This window comes from Apaloderma vittatum, unplaced genomic scaffold (genome assembly GCF_000703405.1).
Source record: "Apaloderma vittatum isolate BGI_N311 unplaced genomic scaffold, ASM70340v1 scaffold17105, whole genome shotgun sequence".
Lineage (NCBI taxonomy): Eukaryota > Metazoa > Chordata > Aves > Trogoniformes > Trogonidae > Apaloderma > Apaloderma vittatum.
This window is the reverse complement of record NW_009717790.1, coordinates 363-12609: the sequence shown is the minus strand read 5'-3', so window position 1 is coordinate 12609 and position 12247 is coordinate 363. Positions and strand designations below refer to the sequence as shown.

At 48.3% G+C, this 12247-nt stretch overlaps 1 protein-coding gene across 1 annotated transcript in view; it reads right to left on the bottom strand.

The window, feature by feature from the left end:
• The window catches only part of LOC104274419 (putative Polycomb group protein ASXL1), an 11336-nt gene extending 2730 nt beyond the window's left edge, over positions 1–8606 (bottom strand). Inside the window, 11 exon segments of the mRNA XM_009870040.1 lie at positions 6–123; positions 848–1463; positions 1950–2055; positions 2951–3047; positions 3128–3291; positions 3701–3853; positions 4143–4236; positions 4503–4600; positions 4676–4796; positions 5872–5980; positions 8551–8606. Coding sequence (XP_009868342.1) covers positions 6–123; positions 848–1463; positions 1950–2055; positions 2951–3047; positions 3128–3291; positions 3701–3853; positions 4143–4236; positions 4503–4600; positions 4676–4796; positions 5872–5980; positions 8551–8606 — 1732 coding nt within the window.
• Positions 8607–12247: the final 3641 nt, after the last annotated feature.

Below are 12247 nucleotides of genomic sequence, written 5' to 3'. Positions count from 1 at the left end.
GAGGGTTCTGGCTCCAGCGCGGCCCCGGCCGGAGGGCTCCGTGTTGGGGATGATCCGGGGGCATATCTGGTAAGTGGGCTGACCTTTAACCACCCAGGGTGGCTTAATACGTGAAAGTTGAATCTGAAAGAAAGGGGAAAGTGATTAGTTCAAACACCCAGCCGCTTTCCGGCAGTGAAACACATTTCATCGGCAACTGTTCATTGCGATTCTTATCACGGGTATTCAAGAAAAAATTAAAATTCCAGCTTAAAAACTAATTTTGGCAGAGAAGTGGCACATGCCCCAAAACCTCTGCTCCCGCGCTCTGTCATGTGGTACGTAAAGCTCAGTTAACAGTAACATTGTTTTACTGGAGCCTGCATATAAATACACGGCATTCACATCTTCTAAAATCAGGACAGTCTACTTTATTTCAGGATGACCCTCCTGAAGCCGAAGTGGAGACCCCCGGGCAAAACAGGAAATGGCAGGAGTACTAAGATTCTGCCCAAAAGGAAAGGAACTGAGAAAACATGCAGGACCAAGAATACAGTTTGGAGGTCTCTTTTGCAATTAGCCAGCTCGTGTCAGGAACAGCGACTCCTGTAGGCACAGAAACACAAACTAAGGCAGTATGCCAAGGCTACCCCGTGCTCTCGTGCAAAGACCTGGGAACAATTTTCCATTCCTTGGCCATCTAAGTGAGAGAGTAAACTGTGGTCCTCAGGGGTACCCGGCCACCTCCACACACAACCCCCTTCCACTCCTCTCTTAAGATGACAGCACTTGACATTTTAACAATGGTTTGATGCTACTGAGCACGAGGGCCCCAAGACAAGCGAGTGGCTGCAATTCTCTTTCCTACCCGGATGGGTGGGACTTTTGGCTCCTCTTTAGTAGGCTGTGGCTTTTCTGGGTGAACACTTTCAATTGTGTTACGAAAGGACTGACGATCTTCAAGCCGGGGCTTCTTTTCGGGAAAGGATGCAGAGGCAGCCTCCTCGAAGCATTTCCTCTTCTGGTCCTTGGCTTCCCGGGCAGAGCTCTCCTGGGGCAAGCTGGGAATTCTGTTCGCAGCCGCCGACAATGGATCTTCTGATTTACTGTGTAATTTGGAAGTCTCTGGAGAGAGGTGCGACTCTGAACTCTCCAGCTTCAGCATCACGGTCGACGGGCTCGTCAGATCGTCCTTCTTCATGTCTGTGTCAGGCTTTGTCTCTTTATGAAGAGAGGGATCCGGGCTGGCAGAAGCAGCTTCCTTGGAAGCCTCCATCTGCTCAGGCTCACGCAGTTTGTAGAGGCTCCTCCTGGCTCTGCAGCGCAGGTCGGCCCGTGAGCGCTTTTTCAAGTGGCCGTCCCTCTGCCGTGTCGCAGGGCCGCGCGGCAGCCTCGCTTCCGCCTTGACGGACAGGCCTGTCCTGTTCTCAGCATCCTCCTGCACCAAACTCTGCTCCTGGGATTCTTCTTGGGTCAAGCCCAACCTACGAGGCAAACATAAAAACTAGCTAAGAGCTAAAGCCCATCCTAACTTAAGCATTTCATCGTTTCCTTACAGCTGCACTGTCACCACGATGCAGAGCAACACACAGGTAACGGAGCAGAGACTCATCAAAACCTCATGAAGTCAGTTGCAATGAGGTAACCCAGACATCTCCTACCCCCCCCATTGCTACCACAGGGAATGAGAAAAACAAGAACATTTAAAGATTTATGACAGATAATAGACAGAGAATAATTAGATAATTCTATAAGTAATATTAACTTGTCTTGGAATCAACATAGAATGACTACAAAACTCCACCGTGACCCAACAATTCCGCTCAGGATTTCCCTGGAGCAACAGCCTCAATGAGTCACCCACAACCCGTGTTTCTCAAGGAGTTTGTGCAGATGCCAGCAAGCACAAACACACTCTGCCACCTGCATGAGCATGGGTAAAACAGGACAGATGAGGTAAAATTTCTCACTTTTGTCCATAGTAGTCCTCAAAGAACTTCTCTTTCCATTGCTCCACTCTCTTTTCCTTTTCCATCTCCTGCCGAATTCGAACTTGCATCTCATGGGTGAATTCACCTGCACAAAAGTAATAGATTGAAATTCAACTCCAAGCAAAAGTGATTCTGCAAATGTAACCTTTGGGGTTTTAATAGCCCAGTAGTCACACAGAGGATGGACAGATTTTGTGCCATTGCCCTGCCCTCCACCCTGCTACAGATCCAGGTGCTGTCTGCAACTCCTAAGGGCACTGGTCACGCAGCCTCAAGCAAGCCTGAAAAAAATCACCTTTTACCAGACACGAGCAGCCACTTAAGGACCAGTGTTACATTACAACCCACTGCTTCATTCTGAAGGTCCCACAGCACCAAAGGAAAACATATCTTTGATTTTAAAGAAAAAAAAAAAAAAAAGAGAAAAAGGAGAAAAGTTTGGGGCAACACAGCCAGATACGCTGCAAAGCTGGACTAAATTCACAGAACCTACAGGAAGACTGGGGAGGGACTTTTTACAAGAGTGTCCAGCAACAGGACAAGGGGAAATGGATTTAAACTGAAGGAGAACAGGTTTAGATTGGATCCTGGGAAGAAATTCTTCAGTCTGAGGATGCAAGACTCTAGACTAGGTTGTCCAGAGAGGTTGTGGCTGTCCACTCCCTGGGGATGTTCCAGGCCAGGTTGGATGAGGCCTTGAGGAACCTGGGCTGGTTAAGGGCATCCCTGCCCATGGCAGGGGGTTGGATGAGATAATCTCGAAGGTCCCTTCCAACCTAGGCCGTTCTAGGATTCTATGATTAAGACCTGGAGTTGGAAGGGATCCCATAAGGATTGTTGAGCCCACCTCCTGCCAAACGCTAAACCCAACACCGGCATGCTCCCTGCAGTAACTCCCATTCATTAACTGCAGAAGAAAAATAAAAAAACAACCCATGAGAAGCTACTCTCCAGCCCCACAGGAAAGCAAACCTGCTCACCATCAGCCAGCCGCTCTCGCCAGCTCTGCGCAGCGTGGGTGAAGAACTCATTGTTGAGAGCGCTGCCGCTGAGACGCATCAGCCCGTCAGCCCCGACCTAACGGGACAAAGTGGAAGTGTTTGCTCAAGCTGTTCCACGGCCACGAGGGAATGCAGGGAACAAAAACACCCTCATACCTGTCTGTCGACTTCAGGCAGGAGGTAGAGCAGCTGCTGCTGGAAGTGCGATGGGAGCGCATTAAAGGTTCTGGAGTTGATCAGGGCTCGCAGGTTTGTGTTGACAAGAATGGAGCCGGGCGTTTCAAAGTCAATGTCCTCACCCCTGTTTCGCTTCATTTGCCCTGGAGTTTCAGGACAGGCAAATAAAACAAACATCATTCAATAGAAGTATTTCAGTATTATGGGCAAGAAATTCATGTCAGACCACTACAGCAAAAGGAGCAAAATACACAAGACTGGAGCATTCAAGCAGGAAGAAAGACTCTCAGACAGACTAATTAATACACTGGAATTGGGATATGAGGTCACATTTGTGTCACGTTCAGGTACAATTCTCATTGCTGCTCTTCAGACCAGGTGAGGTTTTAAACAACTGTCTCCCTAATGCTTGGGGAGGAAGGTCCAGCTTGTGAGCCTCAAGACCGTCACGTGCCTTCTGAAGCGAGGGAACCTTGTTGTTCCTTCCTCTGACAAACACGGGCTTCAGCGTTGCCTGCTTTTATTCTTCTAACTTTAACCAGAAGCACCTACCAGCTGTGGGCTTTCGGATACCTCTCAGAAGCTGTGGAGGGTCCCTGTTTATTTCTGTTCTGCTGCGCAAGGTGGCTTTGCAAAGGGCCAAAGAGCTGCTGCTGCTGCTGGACGTGCTGCTGCTCTCCCCATCGGCATGCCTGCCCGTGAAGCCTGGAAGCAAAATGAGTTTGTGAAAACGTGCAAAGGATAGCAGAAACTCAATCTGGAGAGCAGTTTAACACACAAGAATTACCCGCTCATAACAGATCTGCTATTACAGGGTATTGCCCAGTTGCCAACTATTTTGATGGAGTCAAACACGTACGCAGCTCTGCAGCCACAGGGGCTCTCACTAAGCATTAAACGAACCCGCAGGCAAACTCCCCAGAAAGCAGGGATTACTGGCTAAAAGCGCTCTGTGCAGCTGTTCAAAAAACACCCCCCCAGAAGCAACACTCACCTGAGGCAGACTCCATGTGTGCCCCGTTGACTTTCAGCGGTGTTAACACAACACGTGGCAGCATCACCCCAGTCTTCTTCTTTTGTTTGGTTGTCTGCAGTCCAGAAAGACACAAAGACGTTAAGGAGGGGTGAAATAATCTTCTAGGCAGCACGTTGCCCCTAGCCCTTATGTAAATCTTCAGGCGTCATTACAAAATTCAAGATCACCTTCCCCGCACACGAGTCCTCAACACCTCACCCACGGGGCACGAAGACGCCCGCGCACGACCAGTCCCTGCCACGCTCACCCAGCGTTCAGGCAGGAAGGAAAGCACTGGCAGAGGCTCTGTGCTTCACCAGGAGTCCCACTTTTCCCTACCTGGGAGGCAGCTCTGTAGCTCTCCCTGGTAGTGGCGGGTCCTTTGCTCTGAGATTCAGTGGAACACGAAGCGTTAGAGGAGGTTTCATCAAGAGACACTGAAAGAGACGGGCGCTCGGGTCAGACGCGGAACCGGACCCGACAGCCTAGGATTAACATCATTAGACACTCACCATCGTTATCACCACTCACAGTGCTTGCTTCATTGGACTCACAGCTTTCTGCGTCCGCTGTATCCTCCAGCTCCTCTCCCTCTGGCACAGACAGATTCCGAGACCACTGCAAGGCATCCTTCTGAACAGGCAAACAGAACTGGGATGGCCACAGTCCTCCCGCCTCACATCAGCGGGAACAGGCCAGTCAGCAGATCGAGTTTCTAAGCTTGATTTTTTTCATCTTCCTGATTTCAATTCTCAATGCACAAAGGTATTTTTAAGCATATTTGGGCTCACGGTGGAGCAGAGGTCATCCAAACTACCAGCACACTCACAGACACCTCCTAAAGGAGTAACCCAAGCATCCAAAACACATCAGCTTCACGACTGGCCACACTCTTCTGCAAGAAAGCAGCATCTATCACTGAGAAGTATCTCATTCTTACTGCAGAAAAACAGGCAGCATCAGAGTAGCCAACTACCAAGATAGTAAGCTTAGGAAATGTATTTACTACTTGCATAATCAAAGTCATTTCAATTCCATCTGTTTCCAGCAAAATATGGCAAGTCAACAAAATTTTCTAAGAGGAGAAAAACCGATGCAAATGAAACAGCTGAGAAACCTGTTGTCTGTCAAGCTGGTATTTATGAGGGAATCCAACAGTACAAAACAACGCAAAAGAGAAGCCTCAGACCAGAGGCATTTTCAATGTTTAAGATTGCTGGGACAATAAACTAAAAATAAAAAACGTGCCAGGGAGACCTCAAGATCTGAGGAAAATGGTGACGCTAAACACAGACAGAATGTGGTGGGACACAAAATCACCAACCAGGATGAACACACATTCTCCTGTCAAGATTTTACTTGTAACCACAAGCTCTGGGACCAATTTATCAGTTGGCAGAAAAGGAGTCCATGGGACTTGCCTTGGTAAGCGGCCACCTGAGCTGGACACCAAGAACCGGAATAAGAGGATTTATCTTGCTTGTGCAATTCAAGAAATGATAAGGGTTTTTAAAAAGAATTTATCCTATATGGCTGAATCCAGCTGAAAGGTACAAGCTCTAAGGGACTAATGAATTCCAGACACGCTTTCACAGGACGATCTCACACCAGCTCACATGATGCTCAGTGACAGTTTAACACCCGGCTCTGCATCACAAGTAGGAGTCGCACCTCGGCTCTCAGCCGAGGGGAGGGACGGAGCATTTACCTTGAGCGTGAAAAGGCTGATGCGTCCAGGCAGTTTGTAGAAGAGCCCGTCACCTCCCCGTGAATTGGAGTGGAGCATGGCGTTGAGGCAGGCCAGCGGAGAAGTGCCACTGAAACACAGGAAGGCAGAAAAAGGCGTTAAGAAAGGACCTTATCGAGAAAACAGCCCCAAAGACCTGTTTAAGCAACAGGCATCGTGCAGCTGAGCGAGGGCACCAGAGCTGATGCTCCTGAACTTCACAGGACAGGAGCTTCACTCAGACTAGTTTTGATTTGTGGCTTTGACACACTGCGGCGAAGCAATCAGCAGAAAACAGGAAACATTACGCCAGTTTCCAAGCCGCTCTCAGCCATTTTTAGACGTCTCTAACTTTTATGATCCGTTTCCTCCCTTTCTGTGCTTGAAGCTTTCAGAGTCGGGCCAATTTTACAAAAAAACCCAGCAGTAGAAAGACGTAAACAAACCTGGCACAAGCTGTAGACATACGTGTTTCTGGAACGTCTGCCCCGACCCAGGCGCAGGCTCTGCGCCCGCCGAGTTACGTATAAAAGTCTGATGCACTAATTTGTCAAGTCCCACGTAACCCCCCGGCTAAAGCAACCATCCCACGCTCCCAGGGCTGGAACTTCTCTGCCACGTAATCTCATGTTTTCCAATAAGTCACCCATACACAGGCAGAAAATTACCTGAAAGAGACATTAAAGCAGTATCGGTTTCATTATTACAAGTGAAACAGAAAACAAAATATGTTTCTCAAATTGAAAACTTAAAATGATTTCTGCTTCCACCCTGAACGCATCTGGTTTTTGGACAGTACTTCACAAGCCTCGGCAACAGACAAAATTAACCTGTCATTTTTAGATGTTATAAAAAAAAATTTAAAATTCCAGCCTTCCGTCCTGTTAGACAGCGTTTTCCCTCCAAGCAGGTTGGCCAGCCCCAGAGCACGCTTTCCTAGAACAGCAAAATAAACAATTTTCCCCAAAATGGCTCAGAGGGAGTAACGTCCTAAGGCATGAGGCAGCTTCCTTTGGGAAATGGAGTTTCAGGAAGAGGTTTTTACACAAGTACCAGCAAGGTCCGCGGTGTATTGGGCTAGGCAGGAGCACTGCCTTTATTCTGCGAACAATTACGCTCTCAAGAAAACGGTCTTTTCTTAAAGCAGAGAATTAATGACTGGGGAAGGAAAAGCAAGTGTCCCAAGGGACACCCACCGACCCGTAAGGGAACCACGGTGCTCTGCGAGATTTAACCTGACGCGTGCTCCGAAGTCTGGTCTTTAGTTACATACTGTGAGAGGTCACCTGCAAAAACTGGGTGAGCACTGAGCTAGTTTATGTGTGTGAAAAGACCTGCCATTCCCTTTAGCAGAGGATATAGATCTACAACTGTCTCCTTGAGTAAAAGGACTGTTGTAAGAAAGGTGCAGAGTACTGATTAGAACAAAGCTACACAAAGGTCCTTGTTAAAAGCCTGCCTGGAGCTGCAGAACCACTGCCCAGATCCCAAGCAGTGACAATCTCTTCGACAGGGATAGCCACTGCCAGGTGGGGCTTCCAACAGCTCCGACATCGATGCAGCGACATGCACTGGCATCGTCCCCCTCCAAATGACGGCAGCTCCTGCACCCAACACCCCGGTACGTGTCGGCTGTTTTCACTGTTCAAACCATCCCAGCCGTTTCCCCATTTCAAACACAACAAGGAGCAGGAACAAGCCAACATTCCGAGCTGTCAGGTCTCCGAAGAATTGAGTTTACCTTCTGTGGCTGGGGAAAGTAGAGGTTTGGGAAACACAAACACCGTGGTGGGAAACAGCCCCCAGGATCGCGGCAAGAGGGAAGTCAGACCAGAGACAGTCCAGGTATTTGGATTCCCCAGAAGTCAATCAACGGGCAGTGGCCAAGAGAGACTGCTTGTTCTGTCTCTGTTAGTCAAACGTTCTTTTTTGTGCCGTGCAGCACTAACGGAGGCACTGAGGCTATCACGGTTACCTACTTCCTTTGATCTGCAAGACACTCTGCATTTCTTTTCTACTGCTGTCACAGAAACAGATGGAAGCTTACAGGAACTTAACCAAGGAGAACAGCCTCCCGCTCCCGGCGCTTCTGAGACTCCATATCAAGTTCTTCTTCCTACGAAACCCCTGCCGAGAGGGGCTTCTCCTCCGTACAAAGAGACACAACAGTGCGAGCTGAGCTTTCACTGCTCCACAATCTGAGCTGAAGTCAGTACAGTAATATAAAATAAAGATGACTTTTCCGAGTCTCCTAAAATATAATGTCTGCCCTAGAAATGAAGCATCAGAGGAGACCAAAACTGTTCTCAAACTCAATTCACAACAGCAGAAACTACTGGGAGCTACTAATGAGCAAACCACAGCAGTGAGCACAACGCAATGCTGGGGTCTGATCCACAACAGGCATTTACTTTACAACAGATGGATGAAGGTGACTCTGTACGTTACCAAAAAAATCCACAAACAGCTTCCATTTATTATCAAAGAAAAAACAAAACAAAACAATCCCGAAATCCAACCCACAACCTGTATATAACTGTCTATACTGTCATCTGAAATTACCATGCTGGAAATAAAAAAAAAAGCAAGAAGAAAAGTGGGCTGGAATTGAGGCAGAACTGCAGACAGCCTCCCCCATGCTCCACAACCATCAATACTAACCTCATTTCCTTTAGTCCTTCAGCCTCTATGACCTGCAGAATCTGTTTTGGGGTCATAGGAGCATCAGAGTAATTTTCCAGCACCTGAAAAGACAGAAAGACCATGTGTCATTACAGAATTTCCTTCTGCATTCACAGAACCACTCCAGACGTCACCGTTCAGATAATACGCCTCTTAAAACTTTATTCATCTGCAAAAGACACCAAAAATTTCAGGCTACCTCAAGGTTAGATCACAGTCAACACCACAAAAGTCTTACCTTAACCTGGCCCCTCATTAACCCAAGTACAAACACGGAGGAGAAAAAGCAGCAGAATCTGGTCTCGACCCCACAGCATGAAACCAGTGGCGGCTTTGCCACCAACTTCAGTCCATGTTACACTGAGCTCCTGTCACGTGCACCCTTCGAATCTGAAGAGTTGATGGAGACCTTTAACGACATAAAACGTTCTCCCTGCCCTGCGCCTTCCCACCTCTCAACAAAACATTCAGTAGTTTTCTGCCAATCCAAGTAGCACTGCTCAACGGTTACTGCGTCCACTTCTTCTCTGCCCCATCTCAAGGGGTGGACCACAGGTAAGAGCCAGGATTCTCATCAGAGAAGGACAGAAATCAGAAAAGGACAACAACAGCAGTAATAGATATGGGGAAAAAACTACGGCTAGAGACACTGAAAAGATTTGGAGTGCTTGCTTTTGAAAGAAAACGAGTAAAATCAGACATTAAAAAGGCAATACAACAACAACTCATCCTGTCATATATTATACGAAGAATAGAATTGCCACTTATATGTGAGGAACTGAAGGGGCTATTACTTTTTTTTTTTAAAAAAAAAAAAGTCTGTGGAACTTGCTGCTCCGAGATGTCTAGAAGCAAGAACTTGAGGATTCAGAAAGAGGACCAGACATTTCTATGGCTAAGAAGATTACCCACGTAAACAGGAAACAATGAGCAAAAATAAGCAGCAGTAGATGCAAACCACGACATTTCTTTGGGAGCAGATTACCCTGCAGCTGCCTAACACGAGCCGTCTCGGGCGCCTTCCACCGAAGCAGACGGTGCTGCTCCCTGAATGCAAAAGATGCTGAACTTGACGGACCCCTGGGTCCGATCGAGCAAAAAGACTGCCATGGAGGCACGGGGCACAGCTTGAAGCACAGAATCACAGAACGATGGGGGCTGGAAGGGACCTCTAGAGATCTTCTAGTCCAACCCTCCTGCCACAGTAGGGTCACCCAGGGCAGCCCCACAGGAACGTGTCCAGGAGGGTTTGAAAGTCTCCAGAGCAGAAGACTCCACACCTGCTCTGGGAGACCTGGACCAGTGCTCCGAGCCATCTATGGAAAGCAGCAATGGGAACTTTTTGATCATAATCGTGGTCTGAATTCCCCTACAACCCTGATTTCACTGCGCTTCAAAGAAGCGGGGAACACGGCGCTGTCTTTCAGTCTGACTTGTGCGAGAAGCCAGTGGAGGAACCCAAATGCCCCATTTATCTCAGCAGCATCCAGAACTGAGTCAGTGCCGCGCCGTCGCACGGCATGGAGCCTGCGGTGGTCACCTGGAGTCGCACCAACAGGATATTTGCAAAAAAGCAATGTTGTGCAGGGTACCACTTGCATCTCCGTACCACCTCCAACCTCCGCAAGGGAAGGAAAACCCAACCCGTGTCACTGCAGCTCTGCGTGATGGCTATATTTAGTGATAAAAGGAATTTCGTAAATCATATCCACCCAACGCACGCTTCTCAGGTGCCTGAAGATCATAAAGCATCGGCGGTGCTAACCTGGTAGGGGATGGGAATTTGAGAACTACGTAACCTGAGATAAAGCACAAAGAAAACACGAAGAGTTTAAAGGAAAGATCAAAGAAAGGGATAAGTCACATTCAGACAGCAAACAATTTTAATTCCGAGTCAATGCAGCTCCATCATGCTTTTTCCTCCACTAACCAAAAAGCCTCCCTAGGTCACAATGAGCTGCCACCCTTGTCACTCGGAGGGGACAGACAGCTGACGAGGGGAAACACATCGCTCTCGAGCTGAGCACAAGAGCCACAAAACGCTACGTGCCTGTTCTGGAAAAGAAGAAAATTCTTCACAGCTTATAAACCCTCTCTCGAGTGACAGACACAGCAAGGAAAATACAGCCTAAAACTGAGCACGAAGGAGCATTTACATAGAGATAAAAGAATCTACGCTCAGGGGAACAATTTCCAATCAACAGCTATATTAAGTGTACAGAGTGCTTAATGGGAGAACTAGGGGAGAGGAGATCCTGCAGCTTCAGCCACCACAGCCCAGGCTCTGGCACCAGCAGCCCCGTGTCAACCGCCCATCAGGAGCTACAACTTCAACATCAGCTACCCTGTACCCCCCCAAAAAAGACTTTTTCTCTGGCCACTGTTCATACTAGTGAGAGTCAGGGGTTGCTATGTCTTTAATTATGGAAGTTTACATCACCCCCTCGATTAATTTTCGAGACACCTAGCCCTGAGAGCCCTTGTTGAAAGGTCCTACGGCTCTGGGCGTTCAAAGGAATCTTTAAAGGCTTATTTTACGGAACGTGCATAGTGTTGGCTCGGTAGGAGCAGCAACGCTGAGAAGCACTTTTGCTGTGATTCTCAGAAACACCGAGAGGAATACAAAACACAATAGTGCGTCAGAAAGGAAAATTAAAAGCATTTTGACAGGGAGCATGTGTAAGACTAGCGTTAAATAAAGAGCTATTTTTAGTGGGTTTACAATCAGTCCTGCAAGCTGGAAGCGCAGCTACGCAACCACAGGTCTCTCTAAGTGGATAATCTAGTGTGAGATGGTTCTATTCCTGGTTCATCAATGGCTGCAAGATGCTGTCGAGGCTTAGACATCTCGTGCAGCCGCTGTGCCTGAGGTTCTGGCCAAAAGATAGGTGAGAGGAAACGTGTGAAGAGATCCCTTTCCCACCATAGGAGGGTGAGGGGGGGGTGTTAGGAGGCTGATCTGGAGTCACGGGCTCCCGTGCTGCTTGAGGCAGATAAACACCAATGGTTTTCACCTGTCAGAGCTGAGCACATTTGCATGAGGCGAGTGTGGAAGGTCACCCAGCAGGGCCTCCAGCCCCAGGTCACCCACCAGGAAAGCAGCTCTGCCGCCAGCAGCGCCACAGAACCTGGCTCTCCAAGGGAAACGCGTGCTACACCACCGGGTTCCTGCAAGTGAAGTCCCACAGTGGGTGGCTCATGGCTTTCTCCAGTTTTTCAAGCAAAATCATGTGGGTCTAAAGCATTATAATTTAGACACAAAAGATTATGCAAGTTGCTGGAAGACAGATGCTTGTCTGATTAGGTTTCCTCCTGGCAAGCAGTAGGAAAACACTCTGACAGCCAAACAAATCTTACTCAGAAGGAGCACCAAGACCCATCCCAAACCTCGTCAATGCCAGACACGGGTCTCAGCTGGATTCACCCAAACTGAATGTTTATGCGCTCCAACGTGGCCAGGCAAAACCAAACCAAACACACACAAAAGAAATGAAACAAGGAAACTAAACGCCCTCAAGCCCTGTAAATCCATTCCTACAGATGCCCACAGGCTACTCGGCAAGTACAACCACACCCTCCCAGGTTGAGTACCTCCGGTGGGAGAGGGCAGTGATCCCCACACCAGGTCTGTGTCACCGTGTCACCAAGAGCCAGCACCTCCAGGCAGAGCCCAGAG